Source organism: Oncorhynchus tshawytscha, linkage group LG07 (assembly GCF_018296145.1).
Source record: "Oncorhynchus tshawytscha isolate Ot180627B linkage group LG07, Otsh_v2.0, whole genome shotgun sequence".
Classification (NCBI taxonomy): domain Eukaryota; kingdom Metazoa; phylum Chordata; class Actinopteri; order Salmoniformes; family Salmonidae; genus Oncorhynchus; species Oncorhynchus tshawytscha.
Window position 1 is genome coordinate 23,712,842 of NC_056435.1, and position 23,887 is coordinate 23,736,728.

Consider the following 23,887-nt stretch of genomic DNA (forward strand, 5'->3'; position numbering starts at 1 on the left):
ACAAGACATACTCATACATCCACAGAAAGTCAGAGAAACTCAACAAGAACAGACACAGGCACCAACACCCACAGATTCACACCACAGACAGACTCAGAGCCAGTATGGGAGACCTGCAGATCGAGATGCTCCATGGTAAGGACCAGGAGTCGCAGCTCCTCCACCACCCAGACAGGGTAACGGTAGAAGGGCTTATCCATCAGTCCCTGGAGGCCAAGGAGTTTTCCTACTGTCCCTACAGCAATTTCAGGGTCGGGGCTGCCCTCCTGGCCCACGACGACAGAGTGTTCACAGGTGAGATATCATCCATCACTTCAAATCTATTGATTGAGTTTACTTGATCTTATTAAAAGAAAATACCTACAGCTGACAATCAGTATACGTTTAGTTCGATCTATTTGACCAGGTAAATTGACTGGGAACGCGTTGTCGTTTAGCTACAACATTGAACTGGGAAGACTTAGTGGAGAAGGATCCGACGTTCGATGCACGCGTTACAGTAAAGTAAAAAATGTACAGAACGTCTACATTTTAATCAAGAATTTTAGAATAGATTGATAACCAGGAAATAGGCATATCCCACACTCTGAAAAATACATTATTACCCTGTGACGTTTACACTGTAAAATGTGTGACAAAGATTGCTTCTAATCACGAGCAGGAATATGTACGTGTGTAAAATCCAATGTTTCAACGTTCCTGAACCAAGGAATAACCACATAATGAAGCAGGCCTGTGATGTTCAGAATGATGTAACTGTCTGTGTTCTACCGTTCTGTAGATTATTCACACTTGTTCCCTCAGCGTTGGAATTTACTCAGTCAGAAATTAATCAGTTAGTCCGTTAGAATCTAGTCAGAAAGGAATTTAGCTCAAGTGGGCAAGAAGCCTTTTTGTGCACAAGCATAACTAGGTTATTTAACAATACATGAACAGTCAGTAAATTCAAAGGACTTCATTAACTTTGTTGAGTACACTGTGCTCTCGACTGACTGGTTTTGCATAACCTATTAATGATTAATTAGGGGAAAACTATCGAAACCAAGTAATCTCCTTGGAATAAAAACACATTTTTTGCAAGAGGATGCTTGGTATTTTCAAATCAACCAATCCATCAATTGACCAATCATATAAGATCTTTAGAGGGAACAGGGGAGACGTCTTCAGCTCTGTCTGCTTTGCCTTTGTTTTAAGCCCTTTGAAACCAAGTGAAAAGCGCTGTGTATGACAGTAAATGTGATGTCGTCTCTTCAGGTTGCAATGTGGAGAACGCGTGTAACAACCTGGGTGTGTGTGCAGAGAGGAACGCCATCGCTAAAGCAGTGTCAGAGGGACGCCGTAGCTTCAAGGCCATCGCTATCGCCAGGTAGTTCTACATTGAGTGTACAAATGATTAAGAACACCTGCTCTTTCCTATGACAGACTTAACAGAAAACGAAAGGAGACCGTATGTGTTTTTTTTCATAAATAACAACTGGTCTCAAGCTTTTGCTCACCTGATAAAGAATATCTCATGGTAAACTGTAGACTTATCTACCAAGAGAGATCTCATCCATAATTACACGGCTGTCTACATTCCTCCACAAGCCAACACCACTCTGGCACTCAACAAACTGTATGGGGCAATAAACAAACAAGAAACCGCTCACCTCAGCGTTTCTGGTGGGTGGTGAATAACACAGGGAGACTTAAAATCAATCCTACCTCACTTAGCTCCCCTATTGGCGCGGGATAAAACTCTAGACCACTTTTATTCTCCCACAGAAACGCATACAAGACCCTCCCTTGTCCTTCCTTCGGCAAATTTGACCATGACTCCATTCTCCTGCTTCCTGAATACAAACAAAAGCTCAAACAGGAAGTAGCAGTGATAGACTAAATACGGAAGTGGTCAGGCGAAGCAGACGCGAGGCTACAAGACTGTTTACTAGTACAGACTGGGATATGTTTTGGAATTAATCCAATAACATTGAGCCATTTACCACAACAGTCACAGGCTTCATCAATAAGTGCATAGACGATGTCGTCCCCCACAGTGACTATAAGAACGTGTCCTAACCAAAAAGCATTTGTTGCAGGCAACATCCGCTCTGAGCTAAAGCCTAGAGCTACCACTTACAATGCTACAGGGACATGCTTTCATTCAACCACAAGAGCATTAGTGAGGTCTGGCACTGATGTTGGGCAATTAGACCTGGCTCTCAGTTGGCATTCCAATTCATCCCAAAGGTGTTCAATGGGGTTGAGGTCAGGGCTCTGTGCAGGCCAGTCAAGTTCTTCTAGAGTCAATCTCAACAATCCATTTCTGTAAGGACCTCGCTTTGCACAGAGGGGCACTGTCACGCTGAAACAGAAAAGGGCCTTACCCAAACTGTTGCCACAAAGTTGGAAGCACAGAATTGTCTAGAATGTCATTGTAGCGTTAATATTTCTCTTCACTGGAACTAAGGGGCCTAGCCCGAACCTTGAAAAATAGCCCCAGACCATTATTCCTCATCCACGAAACTTTACAGTTAGCGCTCTGCATTGGGGCAGGTAGCGTTCTCCTGGCATCCACCAAACTCAGATTTGTCCGTCAGACTGCCAGATGCTGAAGCGTGACTCATCACTCCATATGAAGCGTTTCCACTGCTCCAGAGTCCAATGGTGGCGAGCTTTACACCACTCCAGCCGACGTTTGACATTGTGATCTTAGGCTTGTGTGCAGCTGCTCAGCCATGGAAACCTATTTCATGAAGCTCCCGACAAACAGTTATTGTGCTGACGTCGTTTCCAGAGGCAGTTTGGAACTCGGTAGTGAGTGTTGCAATTGAGAAGATTTTTACGCACCACGCGCTTCTGCACTTGGCGGTCCTGTTCTATGAGCTTGTGTGACCTACCACTTGGTGGCTGTTGCTCCTAGACGTTTCCACTTCACAATAACAGCACTTACAGTTTACCGCGGGAGCTTCTAGCATGGCAGAAATTTGACGAATTGACTTGTTAAAAAAGTGGCATCCTATGATGGTGCCATGTTAAAAGTCTTCAGTCAGGCCATTCTAATGCCAATATTTATCAATGGAGATTGCGTGGCTGTGTGCTCGATTTTATACACCTGTCAGCAATGGGTGTGACTGAAACAGATAAATCCACTCATTTGAAGGGGGTGTCCACATACCTGTGTATATACAGTGCATTCAGAACGTATATAGACCCTTAGACTTTATCCAGATGTTATGTTACAGCCTTATTCTAAAATGGATTTAAAAAATAATTCCTCATCAATCTACACACAATACCGCATAATGACAAAGCAAAAACCAGAAATATAAATACATTATTTACGCAACTATTCAGACCCGTTGCTATGAGACTCGAAATTGAGCTCAGGTGCATCCGGATTCCATTGATCGTCCTTGAGATGTTTCTACAACTTGGAGTCCACCTAAATTCAATTGATTGGACATGATTTGGAAAGGTCTCACAGTTGACAGTGCACGTCAGAGCAAAAACCAAGCAATGAGGTCGACGCAATTAGAGCTCCGAGACAGGACTGTGTCAAGGCACAGATCTGGGGAAGGGTACCAAAACATTTCTGTAGCATTGTGGCACAAGAACACAGTGACATCAATCATTCTCAAAATGGAAGTTTAGAACAACCGAGTCTCTCCCTAGAGCTGGCCGACCAACCAAAGTGAGCAATCAGGGGAGAAAGGCCTTGGTCAGGGAGGTGTCAGGGAAGAACCTGATGGTCTCTAACAGAGCTCCAGAGTTCTGTTGAAATGGGAGAAACTTCCAGAAAGACAACCGTCTCTGCAGCACTCCACCAATCAGGCCTTTATGGTAGAGTGGCCAGACGGATGCCACTCCTAAGTAAAAAGGCACATGACAGCACGCTTGGAGTTTGCCAAAAAGGCACCTAAAGGACTCTCAGAACATGAGAAACAAGATTCTCTGGTCTGATGAAATCAAGATTGAACTCTTTGGCCTGAATGCCAAGCGTCACGTCTGGAGGAAACCTGGCACCATCACTACGGTGAAGCATGGTGGTGGCAGCATCATGCTGTGGGGATGTTTTTCAGCAGTAGGGACTTGGAGACTATTCAGGATGGAGGGAAAGATGAATGGGAAAAGTACAGAGATATCCTTGATGAAAACCTGCTCCAGAGTGCTCAGGACCAGGAAGGTTCACCTTCCAACAGGACAACGACCCTAAGCACACAGCCAAGACAATGCAGGAGTGGCTTCGGGATAAGTCTCTGAATGTCCTTGAGTGGCCCAGCCAGAGCCAGGACTTGAACCCGATCAAACATCTCTGGAGACCTGAAAATAGCTGTGAAGCGACTCTCCACATCCAACCTGACAGAGCTTGAGAGGATCTGCAGAGAAGAATGTGAGATACTCCCCAAACACAGGTGTGCCAAGCTTGTGGCGTCATACCCAAGAAGACCAAAGGCTGTAATCGCTGCCAAAGGCCCTTCAACAAAGTACAGAGTAAAGAGTCTGAATACTTATGTAAATGTGATATTTACATGATTTAAAAATTCGCAACAATTTTTTTTAACAGTTTTTGCTTTGTCATTATGGGGTTTTGGGTAGATTGATGAGGAAAAAATGTGTTTAATCCATTTTAGAGTAAGGCTGTAACATCACCAAATGTGGAAAAATTCAAGGGGTCTAAATATGTTCCGAATGCACTGTATCATGGATCTCCCTCGAGTACCTCTGCACATTGACCCGATACTGGTACTCCCTGTATGTAGCTCCATTCTTGAGTATTTTATTCCTTATGTTAGTTACTATTTTAGATTTTTTTTAAAATTACAACTCTGCATCGTTGGTAAGGTTAATAAGCCAGCATTTCACACATACAAAGACTTGTATGCGGCGGATGTGATAAATACATTTTGATATGTGTACATTCCTCATCTCAATAATTCAAGTCTAATGCTGACTCCTAGTGTCAGGATAGTGTTATATCATCTTGGTAACTATCAATGTTCTTATACAAATGTGTTCGAAGCAGGTTGACGTTTATCGTCACGAGTCTCGCCCTGGAGGCAGAACTGAGCAGTTTCCGCTAGATGGGCCAGCTGCAGTCAAAATTGGCTATATTGTAAAAATTCATTTAAGAAAAAAAACAAATTGGTTGACATTTAGGGTTAACAGTGTGGTTAAGGTTACAGTTGGGTTTAAAATGAGATTATATATGACTTTGCGGTTGTGCCAGCTAGTGACCACTCTGCAGAGCTGCCTCCAGTATGAGTCATGAGCCAATAAATGCCAACCTGCGTGTTGCATAGTGCAGTGCAAGGACAATAGCATTCTTCTCATTGACGGTGTTGTAAAATGTCTTCATATCAATTTGTTTGCAGTGACTTACATGACCAGTTCATCTCACCATGCGGTGGCTGCAGACAGTTCATGAGAGAGGTAAGCATCATTCAAGCCTTGCATCCTAGGAGGAAGAGAAATTGTCTGTCATTCATCTATAGTGTAGGTGTAGTAGGTCTACTTCTGTTACAATGCCTACATTTTGATGACCAAAGTAGTTAGAGAGCAGGAAACTTAATCTAAAGTTTTGCTGATGCTCCATATACAACGTGTTTTTCTCCAGTTTGGGGCCAACTGGGACGTGTACCTGACCAAGCCAGACGGCTCATACATAGAGATGAAAGTCAGCGAGCTGCTTCCTGTCTCCTTCGGTCCAGAAGACCTATCCATGAAGAAAGTCGTCAAGATCCCCAACGAGTATTAACCCGTTATAACAACCACTGGAGTGGGGGATAAATACACTTAAGTTTTAAATTATCTATATATTTTACACAAATCTTTGATATAAAGTAGATTGGGGGTAACGGGATGGAGAACTCCAATCCAGAAAAATGACATTTTATGTAGCACGTGAGGACTGGACAGTAGGGCTATGTCAACGATGTATATTTATGCATTTTCATTGTTCATGTGTAATCGAGATTTCAGTATGTTATTGACAGTACATTGATCAATTTGTATCCATGTATAATATTTTGTCACACTTTGCTGGTATCTTTATTCCACATCAATCTATTACTGTGAGTGATAAAGATTTAGAAAATGTTTATTAATGTTAGGAAGCATAGTTACATCAAATAAATAACAGCACATCAAATAATTCTATATTTCACATCATTTCATACTAATCGTTTAAAATGGACTACAGTACTACCGACTCTCCCAAACAGTTCAACTCCTCAAACTTACGTTGGATTAAACCTCTCAGCACCAATATTGGACATGGACATGAGAAACGCATTCAAATGAAAAGGCAGGCAAAGTGAAATATCTACGTAGTTTATATCTATTAACTTAGCGAGCGGGAAATCATTCTGTAGCAAGAATGCAAGTAAAGGACATCTTATGCAAACCTTGTGTGCAAGTGTGACCGGCTGGGCTTGAACCATGGACCATACGGTTTCAAGCACAGACCGTTTAGCTCGCTAAGCTAAAGCCTTCAGGTCTCAGGCAAGGTCACTCACCATCACACAAGCCTGGTTCACAAGCACATCATGAGGTACAGGAAGGAAAGAGTTGTGGAATAAAGTTGATGGAGCGTTGCAAATCTCACAGTGACAAAACACCGAATATTCTTCTGACAAAGACATGCAATAAAATCCATAGCGGTATATTTAAGGGCACGGACTCAAAACGAAAGTAAAAGAAAAGAAACGAGACAAAAGGATGATTCAACCTTTCTGCCTGATCTGCAAAGGGAAATAAATATTTATAAAAGAGTTGTACGGAGATCTCCAGCTTGGGGACCTGGCCCTGAGCAGCAGCAGAGAACACCAAGGGCTCTATTCAACCAGCTAGGAACAGTTTATCACTCCCAAGTCCTAACCATTAGGAAAGAATAAGCCAAACTGACCTTAGTCCAGTGTTACTGTGGTAAAAGTTCAGTAAGCATGAAATAGGAGGAAATGTCGTGAAAAGGGAGGTCATACCTGAATTTGTGCTACAAAAACAAGTTCTCTTTTCCTGTTTCAAACATGTATTCCTTTGAACAGGACCCTAGTTTAAAACTGTACATGAGATTTTTTTTGTTGCTTCACATCATTCTGTTCAGTACATGGATCCTAACCTACGTAATTCCCCCCCCCCCCATAATTGAACCAGAGGCAGCTGGTGAGAGGAGCTATCGGAGGAAGGGTTCATTGTGATGGCTGGAATGGAATCAACGGAATGGTACCAAACACATGGAAACAACGTTTGACTCCATTCCATTGATTCCATTCCAACCATCACAATGAGCCTGTCCTCCTATAGCTCACCCCCCACCAGCCTCCTCTGAATTGCACATAATATACCCCTTTTCTTTAAATCCTAAGAGCCGGTGGTTATTGAATAGGGTCCTTGGTGTTTATTTACAACAAAATATCCAAACATACAGTAGTCAGTGCTTTACAGTGCAACACGTCAATTGTCTCAAGCCCTAATTCCGGGTTAACAGCTTCCTATGAAAGACAATGGCAAGATCAGTGCATTTGAAGCTTCACCTACTACAGACCCTAAAGCTAAAGTAAAAAAATGATTGTTGTGATAGGGTAAATGGAGCTTCAGTTTCTTGCCTGATCCCGGATCAGTTTGTGCCGTCTGGCCAACTCCTATGACCATTGTCACGCCTGAAGTTGGCATTCGCAAGAAAGCACAAACAGATCTGGGACAAGGTTAGTATACTTTATAGGGTTATATTAATCTTCTGTATTATTCATTGGCTTTGCATAATGACTACTGGCTACGTTTAAGCTGCAGAAATCTCATTTACACTTCATATGGGTCCGGTCGGGTCCAGTCCAGTGTGGTTCCTCAGTTCTGGGGAGCGGGGCTGGAGCTTGGGGAGGTGGTGTCCAACCCAGGCCAGCCAGGGACACTGTGCCTGGGCAGAGTCCCCTCCATCAGCCTCTCCATCCACAGCCCCAGCCTGTCCAGCTTATGGTGCACCTCCAGACTGGTAGCCCTGGAGGCCCGCCCACCACCCCTCCCACCCCTACCCGACAAACCCCCCTCCTCCCTGGACCTTGAACGTGAGCTCGACTGGGATCGCGACCTTGACCGAGACTTTCTCCTGGAGCCTTCGTCAAATGATGAAGATGATGAGCTTGAGCTCTCTCCGCCAGTGTCCGTGTCCCCAGTGAAGACAGGTCTGAAGAGACAGAAGTACTTCTTGTGTCCATTGAGTGCCAGAACATGGCCTGTGAAGTCTCTGGGACGACCTGAGAAGGGAGAGGAGTATTCATCCCCCTCTCCTCCTCCCCCTTCCTCCTCCTCTCCATGGGTCAGGACCCGGGCTGCAGTAGGACAAGACTCCAAGAGAGATGGCATCCACTGGCTGTGTTTGTCTGCATTCAGGAAGGAGAAGTGTAGGGTCTGGGTCCTGAGGGTGGGCATAGAGAGACAGACACAATCACAGACAGAGACAGAGTGGGTGTGGCACAAAAATACACTAATCACTTGCGCAAGTGTGGCATAATACAATATAACACAGAATGCATTTAATTTCTGACACAAAATAAAGTGTTGGTTATTTTCTAAAGCAGTACATTTTCTGTAACCATTATTTATACATTTTTGTCTCATCAATTTATATAATGACAAAAATGTATATATTTTGCACGAGAGGCTAAGCAGTGTGTAGCATCTTACCCGGAGAAGGAGAAAACCTCTTTGGCGTACTTCCTGAGCAGAGCATTCTTGGAAGTGTCAGTGAGGACTAGGACCACGTTGATGTGACCAGGTCTCAGCTTGACCAAGTTACTGATGTAGGTGATGTTTGTCAGCTCCGTCACCTCCACAAAGTCCTTCTTAGGAGGACGACTGGCAGGGTGGGGAGAGAGGAGAGTGAATACTCGTTATGTTACCGAAGAGAAATATCCTTGCGCATGCATGCACGCATTATTTTATTTTATTGTTACCTGGAAGTATTGGCTCTACCAGGTGAGTCTTCAGTCTTTGGTGGGTTCTTTGGTTTTTGGGGAGGCTTCTCTTCACCCGAGTCACTAGTGACGAAGAAACGGTGAGAGAACAGCTGTATGTCTGTCCGCTATCAGAAGACATATGACTTATCGCTCGACTACTGACACTGACTGAAAAGTCTGTTTAAGGTTGAGTTAACTCTCCAAACATACAAATATGCAGCATCAGGTGCTTTCCAAGTATATTTCAGAAAGACAAATGGGATTCTACATGTTTCTATTGTAAATACTGTCTCAACAAATCCTGATAAAATAATATATGTCGGGCTTGTGGAGCCTACAAAGAAGAATTAATGAGTTAGCTATTGATTTCCTGGTTCACAAAAAAAGCTCAATTTAGATATAGTTAGTCAAGTTTGGACACACCTACTCATTCAAGAGTTTTTATTTTTACTATTTTCTACATTGTAGAATAACAGTGAAGACATCAAAACTATGAAATAACACATACGGAATCATGTAGTAATCAAAAAGGTGTCAGACAAATCAAAACATATTTTATATGTGAGATTCTTCAAAGTAGCCACCTTTTGCCTTGAGGACAGCTTTGCACAGGCTTGGCATTCTCTCAACGAGCTGCATGAAGAATGCTTTTCCAACAGTCTTGAAGGAGTTCCCACATATCATGAGCACTTGTTTCCTTACCTCTGCGGTCTAACTCATCCCAAACCATCTCAATTGGGTTGAGTACGGGTGATTGTGGAGCCCAGGTCATCTGATGCCTCACTCTCCTTCCTGGTCAAATAGACCTTACACAACCTGGAGGTGTGTTTGGGTCATTGTCCTGTTGAAAAACAAATGATAGTCCCCCTAAGCGCAAACCAGATGGGATGGCGTATCGCCTCAGAATGCTGTGTTAGCCATATTGGTTACGTGTGCCTTGAATTTGAAATAAATCCCAGACAGTTGTCAACAGCAAAGCACCCCACACCATCACACCTCCTCCTCCATGCTTCATGGTGGAAACCACACATGCGGAGATCATCCGTTCACCTGCGTCTAACAAAGACACGGCGGTTGGAACCAAAAATCTTACATTTGGACTCATCAGACCAAATGACAGAATTCCACTGGTATAATGTCCATCGCTCGTGTTTCCTGGCCCAAGCAAGTCTCTTCTTACTGGTGTTCTTTAGTAGTGGTTTCTTTGCAGCAATTCGACCATGAAGGAAGGCCTGATTCACGCAGTTTCCTCAGAACAGTTGATGTTGAGATGTGTCTGTTACTTGAACTCTGAAGCATTTATTTGAGCTGCAATCTGATGTGCAGTTAACTCTACTGAACTTATCCTCTGCAGCAGAAGTAACTCTGGGTCTTCCATTCCTGTGGCGGTCCTCATGAGATAGTTTCACCATAGATAGAGCATGATGGTTTTTGCGACTGCACTTCAAGAAACTTTCAAAGTTCTTGAAATTCTCCGGATTCACTGACCTTCATGTCTTAAAGTAATGATGGACTGTGGTTTCTCTTTGCTTATTTGACCTGTTCTTGCCATAATATGGACTTGGTCTTTTACCAAATAGGGCTGTCTTCTGTATACCACCCTTACCTTGTCACAACACAACTGATTGGCTGAAACGCATTAAGGAAAGAAATTCCACAAATGAACTTTTAACAAGGCACACCTGTTAATTGAAATGCATTCCAGGTGACTACCTCATGGAGCTGGTTGAGAGAATGCCAAGAGTGTGCAAAGCTGTCCTCAAGGCAAAGGGTGGCTACTTTGAAGAATCTCAAATATATTTTGATTTTGATGAACACTTTTTTGGTTACTACATGATTCCATGTGTTATTTCATAGTTTTTATGTCTTCACTATTATTCTACAATGTAGAAAATAGTAATAAAAAAGAAAAGCCCTGGAATAAGCAGGTGTGTCCAAGCTTTTGACTGGTACTGTATGCGTTTTTGGTTAAGTCATTTTGACCATAACTATTTCAAGCTTATTTTTCATGTATATATTTACATATTTAAGCCAGTTAGTAGTCCTACGGTATGTATACTAACTTTGATTCCCAGCCCCAGAGGCGGAGGCTCCCATGCTCACCTGAAGGCCTGGATGATGACAGTACCAAAGAGGATGAACAGAGCAGAAAAGATGAGAGACAGGATGGGCATCATCTCCCGCCTAGAAGACAAACATCAACAAGTTTAGATGATAGATTTATTAGTATATGATACTTCACTCTCAATTTTGTTCTACCATAAAACACCAACAAAAGGTTTAATACATTTGTTGCAGAATTGTGTCAATCACCATCTAACCCAGAGGTAGATAAACTTTTTTGGCCCACATCAACAACCATGTGAAAAAAAAACTATAATCAACAGCCAATGTTTACTTATATTTGTTTTGGGCTATGACAGTCAACTGCAAAACATTGCCAGTATTTCTGATTGTCTCAACTCACTCGCTCTCATACTTTTACATTTGCAACTATGATTAGGGCTGTGGAGGTCATAAAAATGTCTCAGCCAGTTACTGTCATGCAAAAGTCTGCCGGTCTCACTGTAATTGACCATTAATTAACATAAAAACCTTTAGCATATCCAGGCCACCACGCATAGAAGCTGCATTCAAGCCGCTGAGCTGATGTGCTCCTTTGGAACATCTACATTTAAAAAGCCTCATAAATCAATTTAATATACTGTACACCATCACAATAATTCCATAATTTATTTTTAGCCAGGTCTAAAGAAACAATATGATATGAAGAACATTTATTTCAGAAGAACAGAAAATGGAGTTGGCCTACTGTATGTTATCTGGCTAAACTCCATGCCATAGGGCTGTATGATTGTTCATTTAGCTAACAAGATACCAGTGCACTCAGAAAGTACTCAGACCCCTTGACTTTTTCCACATTTTGTTACGTAACAGCCTTATTTTAAAATTGATTACATGTATTTTTTTCCTCATCAATCTACACAATACCCCATAATGATGAAGCGAAAACAGGTTACATATTCTCTTCTCTTATTTACATAATTATTCAGATCCTTTGCTGTGAGACTCGAAATTGAGCTCAGGTGCATCCTGTTTCTATTGAACATCCTTGAGATGTTTCTACAACTTGATTGGAGTCCACCTGTGGTAAATTAAATTGATTGGACATCATTTGGAAAGGCACAAACTTGTATAGACAAGGTCCCACAGTCGACAGTGCATGTCAGAGCAATAACCAAGCCATGAGGTTGAAGGAATTGTCCATAGAGCTCAGAGACAGGATTGTGTCGAAGCACAGATCTGGGGAAGGGTACCAAAATATTTCTGCAGCATTGCAGGTCCCCTAGAACAGTCTCCATTTTTAAATGGAAGAAGTTTGGAACAACCAAGACTCTTAGTAGAACTGGCCGCCCGGCCAAACTTAGCAATCGGGGGAGAAAGACATTGGTCAGGGAGGTGACCAAGAACCCCATGGTCAATCTGACAGAGCTATAGAGTTCCTCTGTGGAGATGGGAGAAACTTCCAGAAGAACAACCATCTCTGAAGCACTCCACCAAATCAGGCCTTTATGGTAGTGGCCAGGCAGAATCCATCCCTCAGTAAAAGGCACTTGACAGCCCGCTATCCCTACGGTGAAGCACGGTGGTGGCAGAATCATGCTGTGGGAATGTTTTTCAGCGGCAGGGACTAGTCAGGATCGAGGGAAAGATTAACTGAGAAAAAGTACAGAAAGATCCTCGATGAAAACCTGCTCCAGAGCGCTCAGGATCTCTGAGGCGAAGGTTCACCTAACAGGACAACGACCCTAAGCACACAGCCAAGACAACACAGGATTGGCTTCGGGACAAGTCTCTGGATGTCCTTGAGTGGCCCAGTCAGAGCCCGGACTGGAACCTGATCAAGCATCTCTGGAGAGACCTGAAACTAGCTGTGCGACACTTCCCATCCAACCTAACAGAGCTTGAGAGGATCTGCAGAGAATGGGAGAAACTCCCCAAATACAGGTGTGCCAAGCTTATAGCGTCATACCCAAAAAGACCCGAGGCTGTGATCACTGCCAAAGGTGTTCCAACAAAGTACTGAGTAAAGGGTCTGAATACTTATGTAAATGTGATATTTCAGTTTATTTTTTAATACATTTGTAAAAATGACAAAAAAAACTATTTGCTTTGTCATTATGGGATATTGTGTGTAGATTGACAAGGGAAAGAAAACATTATCAATTTTAGATAAAGGCTGTAACGTAACAAAATGTGGGAAAATTGAAAAGTCAAGGGGTCTGAATACTTTTCACTTTCCACTGTATGCCTATAAGTCCCGTGCCATTATTTCATATGATTTTTTAATAAGAAGAATATAATAGAAAGGATATTTCCCCCATTCTGGAGCAAGACCGCATATGAAGTGACTATGTTGAGTGTAAAAGTGATAATTTGAAACAGGTCCTGTAAGCTAGATTTAGAGTTATTTGGCAACTTAGTTCTGAACAATGTTCCCTCTAAGCTGCGCACTTGCGCGGACACGCAGGAGCCCCGAGACTGCAGCGCAGCTCCCAGGGACTGCAGAGCAGAGTGCAGAAGAAATATCAGCCCACGGAGAGAAGCACGAGATTTACCTCAACTTTCTAGAGTTTTCCCTGTCAGTTAATATAAATGTTATCGATTGAACGCATTATTAGCCAGTTTCAATGCAACATACCAAAACAAACTACGTAAGAGATTTTGTTTTTGGCAGAAGGCATCGGAGTAGGATTCTATTGCCCACGACTCAGGCCGTCCTCTACACAGACCAGTGTGGCATAACAACATTTTTTTCATAACCAATCCATTTGCCTATATGCAAATAAGCAATAGGCATATATGGATCTGTGTCATTTACTTTGAACTGGACTGTGTTTACAGCGGTGGTTGTGAATAGATGCACTTGTTTTGAGATCAAAGCAAGAGCTAAATGTAGCCATGTGTGCACATTTTGTTCATATCCTTTGCCAGCGAAGAGTTATTAGCCCAGTTATAGAACATTTGTAGTCAGCAATAGGGGAGTGATTGCTTCCTACAAGAACAAAAAAGGTGTAGATTTCTAGACATCTTTGAAAAGCGGGTCAAGTAAAGAGCCTTTTTTTTGTCTTAAAGGGGCAGTGTTGTATTTTGAGACAGGCTTGAATAAGCTAAGTAGCCAATAGGCAGAGGGTAGCATAATTTGTCTGATTCTCTGTAATAATGGTATGGGAATAATAATGCATTTTATTTTGTAAAGTGGTTTCTTGCGTCAAACAACATTTTCAGTCACCTTATCTGAAGTAGATAAATAGGTAAGTGTCAAGTCCTGCGTGTTGTTTTTAAAAGTCTCATAGGCCTACATTGAACACCACACATTGGCTGCTGCTGTAGGCTGAATGATAGTACAGCCATGTTAAAATGTTATGGGATGCATTTTCTACACTGTTTTTGATGGTAGGCCACTCTGGTAGGCCTACATTATGATCAAAAAGCCATAGTAGCCTACTTGGCCACTGTTAAAACTAACTTAAAGCGGGTACAGCCTCAGTGTTGACAGTCAACGCATGCTGGAATTTTCACAACGTTCGAGTTTGCACTCAGCATTGGTTGTTTGAGGGAACATTGGTTGCAAATGATACAAACAGAATGTCTTAGACATCAAAACATATATGGGCTGTGTGGTAGCAAAATTACAATATTATGATACCGTTTTAATTCATGGTTGTTTTCATGCAATGGAGTAGCTTTCATAGAACTCTCAACATTCTGATTGAACTGAGAGGAGACTTTGAAGCTTTGATTGGCAACTGATTAAGTGATGGCTTGGTGATAAACTTTCCAGCCACATTCCATTCTGTGATCAGTGGTGCATGTGAGACATATGTCTCTGGTCGGACTAAGCCTGCGTTCATAGATAAGATGTGTGTGTGACCCGAGATAGCCTGAAGGAATAGAACACACATTTCAGTGTTGGCTCTTATCCTTGCTCATGGGAAACTTCGAGGAGTAAATTAACACCCCTGTTCAGATAAACGACAGGATGAACCCAGAATGGTTTATGGTGCCCAATCTGCATAGGGGGGTTCAGCCATGATTAAAGCATTTTGAGGTCCCCTATATAAAAAAGACCCTGTATACTATATGTATGATTTTAAGCACTCGGCAACACACACTTCGGCGTGTGGGGTCGCCGGTTTCATTATTGCAATAATTTATATTAAATCAAGATGATTGCTTGAGAAATGACAAAGTCTCGCTCACTTGATTCGAATATTCCACCACAGCTGCATATGCTATTGATGATTTGAGAAAGTCAGGGGGGGGGCTTGGTTGCTTGCCTCAGGCTGCTCCTCTCATCAAGTGATGATATTTTCACCCGTCAGACTACTCTCAATTGAATTTTGTCTTTACTAATATGTCAAATTAGTCTAGATTTAGAAATGACCCATTATCAAATTGGCAGGAACAGGGGGAAAAAAGACATGTCATCTGTATGCACTCAAATAGCGAATGGAGGCCGCGGGCTTTTCTGACTGTCCGTTTTCCAATGATGCTCGATGGGCTACTTCGGTATATTAGTTGAGCTGTGGATAATATGAGCAGCTGAGAAATAATAGAACATTCATTTCACTCCATGCGTCAACCGCTTTGAGGAGCATGCACTCACTGTAAGACAGGTGACATACCGCCCAAACTCCGTATGCCATGGGCTCTCCAACCTTGCTCCTGTAGCTACCCCGTGCTTAATTTGTGAAACCAAGTAAAAATCTGTTTGGGAACATCGATAGTAACATGTTTTGCACAACAAGGCACATTTCACTGTTGACAGACCCTCTGTGCCCTTGAGAAAGGAATAAAAGAGAGGAGTTGGAAACGCATGGCGGTGAGATATTCTGTAGCTACATCTCATGTCAGCCTATTGATTATGAAAATATTACAAAAACTCATTACTAGGCTATTCAGAATCAGATACAAATTCACTACAATTGTAAGCTCACTGTAAGCCGCCCTGCATAATCAATGAACCAACAGCATCGACTAGGGCTACACTTTCTAATATGCAGTAGGCTACAGTTGAAGTTGGAAGTTTACATACACTTAGGTTGGATTCATTAAAACTCGTTTTTCAACCACTCCGCACATTTCTTGTTAACAAACTGTAGTCTTGGCAAGTCGGTTAGAACATCTATTTTGTGCATGACAAGTCATTTTTCCAACAATTGTTTACAGACAGATTATTTCAGTTAATTACAACTCCAGTGGGTCAGAAGTTGACTGTGCCTTAAAACAGCTTGGAAAATTCCAGAAAATGATGTCATGGCTTTAGAAGCTTCTGATAGGCTAATTGACATCATTTGAGTCAATTGAAGGTGTATTTGTGGATGTATTTCAAGGTCTACCTTCAAACTCAGTGCCTCTTTGCTTGACATCATGGGAAAATATAAAGAAATCAGCCAAGACCTCAGAAAAGATTGTAGACCTCCACAAGTCTGGTTCATCCTTGGGAGCAATTTCCAAACGACTGAAGGTACCACGTTCATCTGTACAAACAATAGTACGCAAGTATAAAAGGAAAAAGGGGGAAGCTTGCAAGCCGAAGAACACCATCCCAACCGTGAAGCACAGGGGTGGCAGAATCATGTTGTGGGGGTGCTTTGCTGCAGGAGGGACTGGTGCACTTCTCAAAATAGATGGCATTATGAGACAGGAAAATTATGTGGATATAGTGAAGCAACATCAAGACATCAGTCAGGAAGTTAAAGCTTGATCGCAAATGGGTCTTCCAAATGGACAAAGATCCCAAGCATCCTTCCAAAGTTGTGGCAAAATGGCTTAAGGACAACAAAGTCAAGGTATTGGAGTGGCCATCACAAAGCCCTGACCTCAATCCTATAGAAAATGTGTGGGCAGAACTGAAATTACATGTGCGAGCAAGGAGGCCTACAAACCTGACTAAGTTACACCAGCTCTGTTAGGAGGAATGGGCCAAAATTCACCCAACTTATTGTGGGAAGCTTGTGGAAGGCTCCCCAAAACGTTTGACCCAAGTTAAACAATTTAAAGGCAATGCTACCAAATACTAACTGAGTGTATGTAAACTCCTGACACACTGGGAATGTGATGAAAGAAATAAAAGCTGAAATAAATCTCTCTACTATTATTATGCTAGTGAGGTAGGTTTATTCGAGGTAGGTTTCATCATTTTTCGAGCACGATTTCTGCTTTTGTGCTGGCGAGTTGCCTCGGCTTCACTTAATATAGTAGCCACCGAACTAACGGAAGATGGTGGTGTAAGGAAACAGTCCATTTTGCAGCAACGTAGCGGACCTAGCCATTCACTGTTGGGATGATACATGTGCCGCCTTCTCCCATGATCTAAGGGTGCTCTCAGTGGTTGAATTATGTATTTTAGATTTGAATCATTTTAAATTTGGATTTCTAAGGTGAACCACATTACAATGACTTTGAGATACAAAGACAATATTAAATATATTTTAAAATTTCATCCGGCTTTTGGACATTTTCCCGTGACCCCATTTTCATATCAGGCAACTGCCGTACGGGGTCACATCCCCTAGTTTTTGGAACCGCTGACCTAACCCAATTGAAAACGGATCAAATACAGAAATATCTTACCAGTTGGAGAAGAGAAGGTCATCATAGATTTGAAGGAAATAATCGTAAGCTGCATTGATCCACTGAATCAGAAACATCTAGAGTTGGGGAAGAAGAGAGAAATTGCGGTTTAGTTCAGGTAGAGTGCCGTCATAGTTCAGGTAGGTAGGTGTGTGTGTGTACCAGGTGTGCATGTGTGTGTGACTCACAGGGGTCAGTTCATTGTTTAGTTCAGGTAGTGTAGCATCCTACAATTAACTGTCAAAATAATGGTTAACACTTGAGTAAAAAAGGTACACAGAATATTGAAAGCAGGTGATTCCACATGTGTGGTTCCTGAGTTAATTAAGCAATTATAATCCATCATGCTTAGGGTCATGTATACAAATTCTGGGCAAACCATTATTTTGGCTACCATGGCTATGCCCCCATAGGATGACAATGCGCCCACCCACAGGGCACAAAGTCACTGAATGGTTTGATGAGCATGAAATTATATAAACCATATGCCATGCCGTCTCAGTCACCAGATCACAACCCAAGTGAACACTTATGGGAGATTCTGGAGGGGCGCCCAAGACAGCGTTTCCTACCTTTGATCAACAAAAACACCAAATTATGGAATTGCTCGTGGAATAATGGGTATCGCATCCCAGATACTTGTAGCATCTATGCCAAGGTGCATTGAAACCGTTCTGGCTCGTAGTGGCCCAACGTCCTATTTCCTTTATTTTGGCAGTTACCTGTAGCTCAGGTAGGCAGGTGTGTGTGTGTGTGTACCAGGTGTGTCAGTGCGAGACTCACAGGGGACAATTCGTTGTTTAGTTCAGGTAGCGTGGCGTCATAGCTCAGGTAGGAGGGGTCTCTCTGCAGGAGCTCCAGCTGCTCATGGAGGCGGGTCTTATCATCGTCACTGCCGTTCCATCCACCAATCACAGACCGGTACACAGCCTTACCTCCCGGGCTCCGCCTCTCCAGTACCACCACCTGTCATGGTGCAATCAAACACGAGCGCATAATGTGTGCGTACTGTACGATACACCTTATTGCCCATTTGTGTGGGTGTGTATTGTAAGCAAAGCATGTGTTTATTACTAACCTGTGCGAACAGTGGGGCCTGGTTGTGGAGCAAGGCCTGACACAGTGGTTGTTGCTGTCTCTGGTAGACATATGTGAAGCGCAGGACGTCTTTAGTGTTGGATGAGGCGAAGGTCAGGAAGGCCTGGTTACCAGGGACAAACCCTGGCTCCTCACCTGTGATCAGCAGCACACAGTACCTGAGTGAGAGAGAGAGAGAAAGAGAAGGAAGAAGGTTTACTTTATTTTCCTTAAGGATCAGAAACGTGTCTTTCTGCTTTGTTCCAATAACCACACTAGCATACCACTTAGAACTCAGAATGCATGCCAATACAATACAATACTTAATTCTTAGGATTATCCCAACGCAGACATACAGTATATCCGAGAGTCTTTATTGCAGTCACACTGCAAAGATGATAAGATCTCACAACACGTATAGAAGTGAACATCTCAGGAACCACAAAAAAAGTTACATAGAAATCTTCTGCTATGTGCAGTGCAGTGAGGCTGAAAAACGACCTAAGACAGAGGCGAGCTCTGTCCACATTAGCATACCACTTAGAATTAAGAATACATGCCCAAAACATGAGTTCATTCTAAGTCAGGCCTGGGCAAACGATGGCCCTTGGGCCATATGCGGCCCGCGACCTGATTCAATACAGCCAGTGGAATCCTGCTCAGATCAAAGAATTTGTGATAGTAAAGCTTTGAAAAAAGTAGTTGTTATTCAAATTAGAAGCCCAATGAAAACTCACCTTTGTGTAATGATTTAACTACCATGGCTTGTGGGACATTTATCTTGAAGGCACGTATAAATAACAACTGCACGAGGACCGACAGTGACTGACACACGTAACAGTTACAAATAGTAAAAACACCCTACATTCATTGTCTACTTTCCTTTTCTTTGATAAAGCTAATCCTAAAGTTTCACCCAGTTTTGAAGGGATGGAGTTTTGGGCCAAGCCTGGTGACATCACCAGGCGGTAAGTTAATTAATAGACCAATAAGAAAGAGAGTTCCAAACCTCTCTGCGAATAACAGCTAGTTTTTAGTTTCCCCCTCAGACTACTCCCATATAGTCCTCGCAAGATTATTGGTTGAGAAATTGCGCTTCGCTAAGAAGCTATTCTTGTTCATTTTTGACCATTTTAATAGAAATCACAATAAGGTACTAAATTGTTATCCAGAAATGATTTGATATGGAGATAGAAACGGCTGCATTGGACCTTTAAGATTTTAGTTGGTTCTTACTTCCTGCGCCGGTGGAACTGCTTGATGGGGCAGAGCTCATCGAACAGATGCTGGTTGACCAACCGAGGGACACACAGGTACTTGTTGTTGGACACAAACTCCTCCATGATCTGTCTCTTCATCCCTTTAGCCTGGAGGGCGGGAGGGGGGGATAGAGAGAGAGCAATGATCAGGTATTCAACTGGCAGTCTTGTGGTTCTGACCCATACATCTGACACCAAAACAGAATAAGTCATCTAGAGCCAGCGCATGCAACTATTTTAATACTGGTCCATGAGTTTACCTGTATAATATCAGCAGGTTGCTCAGTGTTCTCCTTGAACAGCAGCATTGTGGGAGCATAGCTGTTGATGTTGAACTGATGCAGTAGTCTGGATGTCTCTGTCAGTCCCTGGTCCACGTAACCAAACCGCACATAGTCCTTAAAGGCAAACGCTGTGAGCTGAAGAGAGGGAGAGAGAAGGGTAAGCTGTTGGACTGATGACTAGATAGATAACCATTTTCCACAGACACACTCGGTGTGTGTTACCTTGTAGAGCAGGGGCACTGCAGGCACTTGGTCAAACAGCAACACACTGGGATTGTTCTCAACATGCCAGCTGCCCAGGAAGGACACATAGTTCTTATCTGTTACCTGACAAAGAAAAATAAAACAAGATCAAATGGAACAACTTATTAAGTTCAGGAGAGATTAAAATGCTTTACAGTGCCTTGCGAAAGTATTCGGCCCCCTTGAACTTTGCGACCTTTTGCCACATTTCAGGCTTCAAACATAAAGATATAAAACTGTATTTTTTTGTGAAGAATCAACAACAAGTGGGACATAATCATGAAGTGGAACGACATTTATTGGATATTTCAAACTTTTTTAACAAATCAAAAACTGAAAAATTGGGCGTGCAAAATTATTCAGCCCCTTTACTTTCAGTGCAGCAAACTCTCCCAAGAAATTCAGTGAGGATCTCTGAATGATCCAATGTTGACCTAAATGACTAATGATGATAAATCCATCAGAGTCCACCTGTGGTAAATTCAATTGATTGGACATGATTTGCAAAGGCACACACCTGTCTATATAAGGTCCCACAGTTGGCAGTCCATGTCATGTTTTTCCAGAGTCAGGGACTGTGAGACTAGTCAGGATTGAGGGGAAGAACAGAGCAAAGTACAAACAATCCTTGATGAAAACCTGTTCCAGAACGCTCAGAACCTCAGATTGGAGCAAAAATTCACCTTCCAACAGGACAACGACCCTAAGCACACAGCCAAGACAACGCAGGAGTGGCTTCAGGACAAGTCTCTGAATGTCCTTGAGTGGCCCAGCCAGAGCCCGGATTTGAACCCGATCAAACATCTCTGAAGAGACCTGAAAATAGCTGTGCAGCAACGCTCCCATCCAACCTGACAGACCTTGAGAGGATCTGCAGAGAAAATTGGGAGAAACTCCCCAAATACAGGTGTGCCAAGCGTTATACCCAAGAAGACTTGAGGCTGTAATCGCTGCTAAAGGTGCTTAAAAAAAAACAGAGTGAAGGGTCTGAATACTTATGTAAATGTCAGTTTAAAATGTTTAATACATTTACAAAAATGTCTAAAAACCTGTTTTAACTTTGTCATTATCGCGTATTGTGTGTAGATTGATGAAGGGGAAAAAACGATTTAATCCATTTTAGAATATGGCTGTAACATAACAAATTGTGGAAAAAGTCAAGGGGTCTGAATACTTTGCAAATGCACTGTATTTTATGGCATGCAGTGCAAAAAAGAAAACCTAAAATACGTATTACAGATACTGCGTAATTGTAGCAATTATACACAATATATGAGTAAAGTATTCACATATCCCTTTGCATAACTTTGGAATGAAAAGCACCGTAGCTTATTAAAGAGCAACTGTACCACTTTTCAATCTCATATTCATCATCTCCAGTACCAAACCAGTGTCTACATATGTCAAGATGGAGCATATACGTTCAAAAATGTGGGGTCACATAGAAATGTCCTTGTTTTTGAAAGAATATAACATTTTTTGTCCATTAAAATAACATAAATTGATCAGAAACACAGTGTAGACATTGTTAATGTTGTAAATGACTACTGTAGCTGGAAACGGCTGGTATATGGAATATCTACATAGGCATACAGAGGCCCATTATCAGCAACCATCACTTCTGTGTTCCAATGGCACATTGTGATAGCTAATCCAAGTTTATCATTTTTAAAGGCTAATTGATCATTAGAAAACCGTCAGCCATGTTAGCACAGCTGAAAACTGCAGTGCTGATTAAAGAAGCAATAACACCGGCTTTCCTTAGATGAGTTGAGTATCTGGAGCATCAAGCATTTGTGGGTTCGATTACAGGCTCAAAAATGGCCAGAAACAAAGCACTTTCTTCTGAAACTCAGTCTATTCTTGTTGAGAAATGAAGGCTATTCCATGCGAGAACTTGCCAAGAAACTGAAGATCTCGTACAATGCTGTGTACTACTCCCTTCACAGAACAGCTCAAACTGGCTCTAACCAGAATAGAAAGAGGAGTGGGAGGCCCCGGTGCACAACTGAGCAAGAGGACAAGTACATTAGAGTGACTAATTTGAGAAGCAGACACCTCACAAGTCCTCAACTGGCAGCTTCATTAAATAGTACCCGCAAAAAACACCAGTCTCAACGTCAACAGTGAAGAGGCGACTCCGGGATGCTGGCTTTCTATGTACACCTATTCCATTATTATTATTTTTTTTTTAATCAGCCATTTCCAGCTACAGTAGTCATTTACAACATTAACAATGTCTACACTGTATTTCTGATCAATTTTATGCTATTTTAAAAATGGACAATTGTTTTTGCTTTTCTTTCAAAAACAACATTTTAGTGACCCCAAACTTTTGAACGGTAGTGTATGTGCTTTGTAGAAAAAAACTACGTTAAAAAGTTACTCGATGACATCAAAAGTAACAAAAAAAATGTATTTTCAAACACTATGAGATTCACAGTGACGTGGGGAACAAGGAAATACCCTCCCTCTTGCTAGAAACTCATTGCAGGTTCTGAAAATGCTTATTACTTAACCTTACCCTGTGACGTCACAGAGAAGCATTTTTTAGGACCTTATCTTTTAACACAGATCAAAGAAACAAACAGTATATGTAGACATTGGTTTGGTGCTGAAGATAATGATGTTTGCCTCGGAGGCAACAGGTCCACTACAAACTGTCTGAGGTGTTTCTGACTATTTATTATAATGGTGCTGATTAACTGAACACGATAGGTGGCAAAAAAACATCGGAAGCCATTAATTTTCAATGGAGGGAAGTGAAATGGGCAGGAGACTGTTGGGCGATCCGAACATGGGCAAGAGAGTGTGAATAGGGCGGGACCTAATTTGGGGAAAGCTGAATTTCCAGCGATATCGCATCAGGATTGACCAATCAAAGCCTACTATAGCTTCTAGCCTCTACTGGATTGGCTGTTGATACCTAGCATGTTTGCTAGCACCCATTATTATTACTATAAATCATACTGGATACGTTGCAATATTGTTAACAGTAGGCCTACCTTTTCCACCAGCCTCTGAGGCAGCAGGTCTTCTACAAACTGTCGCAGGTGTTCTCTGACCACGGAGTAGTGGAACACGGTCACTCTACCATTGACCACACCCAGGATGGATGGCGTGCGATGGACACCCAGCTGGTTGGCTAGGCGACGCTCGTAACCAATGTCAACAATGCCGATACCCACACCTGAGTGATGGACACCATTCATTATGTTGTTACATACCAGTGGACAGTAGAGGGAAGCAAAGAGACAGTTGTATTAAACAGATTACAATGTACTGTATGTTTTGATTCATTTGAGTCACCACTGACTAATAGGTTTGAGCCCATTTCCCCTGTTGTTCTCTTGTCAATGGTTAGTTTCTCCACCTGTTACAAACCACACAACAGTGAATGAATTTAACAACCTTCAAATCATGATTCGACCCCAACGGATTCTTAGTGAAA

The 23,887-nt window shown here is 42.3% G+C and overlaps 2 protein-coding genes across 2 annotated transcripts in view; one reads left to right on the plus strand and one right to left on the minus strand.

Annotated features, from left to right (window-relative positions):
• On the plus strand, window positions 1-6,133 carry LOC112254156 (cytidine deaminase). Its single transcript, XM_024426437.2, has 4 exons — window positions 1-294; window positions 1,255-1,366; window positions 5,355-5,412; window positions 5,597-6,133. Exons 1-4 carry the CDS (start codon window positions 105-107, stop codon window positions 5,735-5,737), a joined length of 501 nt encoding a protein of 166 aa, XP_024282205.1. The 5' UTR covers window positions 1-104; the 3' UTR covers window positions 5,738-6,133.
• Window positions 6,062-23,887, minus strand: part of LOC112254155 (dnaJ homolog subfamily C member 16) — a 24,463-nt gene continuing 6,637 nt past the window's right edge. The window contains exons 6-16 of the mRNA XM_024426436.2: window positions 23,442-23,626; window positions 20,416-20,520; window positions 20,170-20,328; window positions 19,887-20,017; window positions 18,652-18,829; window positions 18,357-18,539; window positions 17,574-17,650; window positions 11,037-11,117; window positions 8,931-9,014; window positions 8,662-8,832; window positions 6,062-8,392 (exon numbers count right to left, since the gene is read on the minus strand). Of these exons, the coding sequence (XP_024282204.1) occupies window positions 7,825-8,392; window positions 8,662-8,832; window positions 8,931-9,014; window positions 11,037-11,117; window positions 17,574-17,650; window positions 18,357-18,539; window positions 18,652-18,829; window positions 19,887-20,017; window positions 20,170-20,328; window positions 20,416-20,520; window positions 23,442-23,626 (1,922 nt within the window). The 3' untranslated portion in view covers window positions 6,062-7,824. The remainder of the gene's footprint in view (window positions 8,393-8,661; window positions 8,833-8,930; window positions 9,015-11,036; window positions 11,118-17,573; window positions 17,651-18,356; window positions 18,540-18,651; window positions 18,830-19,886; window positions 20,018-20,169; window positions 20,329-20,415; window positions 20,521-23,441; window positions 23,627-23,887) is intronic.

Excerpts from the sequence above, each read along its gene's own strand:
- LOC112254156 (XM_024426437.2), top strand. The coding sequence starts at position 105 with ATGGGAGACCTGCAGATCGAGATGCTCCATGGTAAGGACCAGGAGTCG. Across the intron at positions 1,367-5,354 it reads AAGGCCATCGCTATCGCCAG|TGACTTACATGACCAGTTCA; the intron begins GTAGTTCTACAT and ends ATTTGTTTGCAG. Across the intron at positions 5,413-5,596 it reads GCAGACAGTTCATGAGAGAG|TTTGGGGCCAACTGGGACGT; the intron begins GTAAGCATCATT and ends GTTTTTCTCCAG.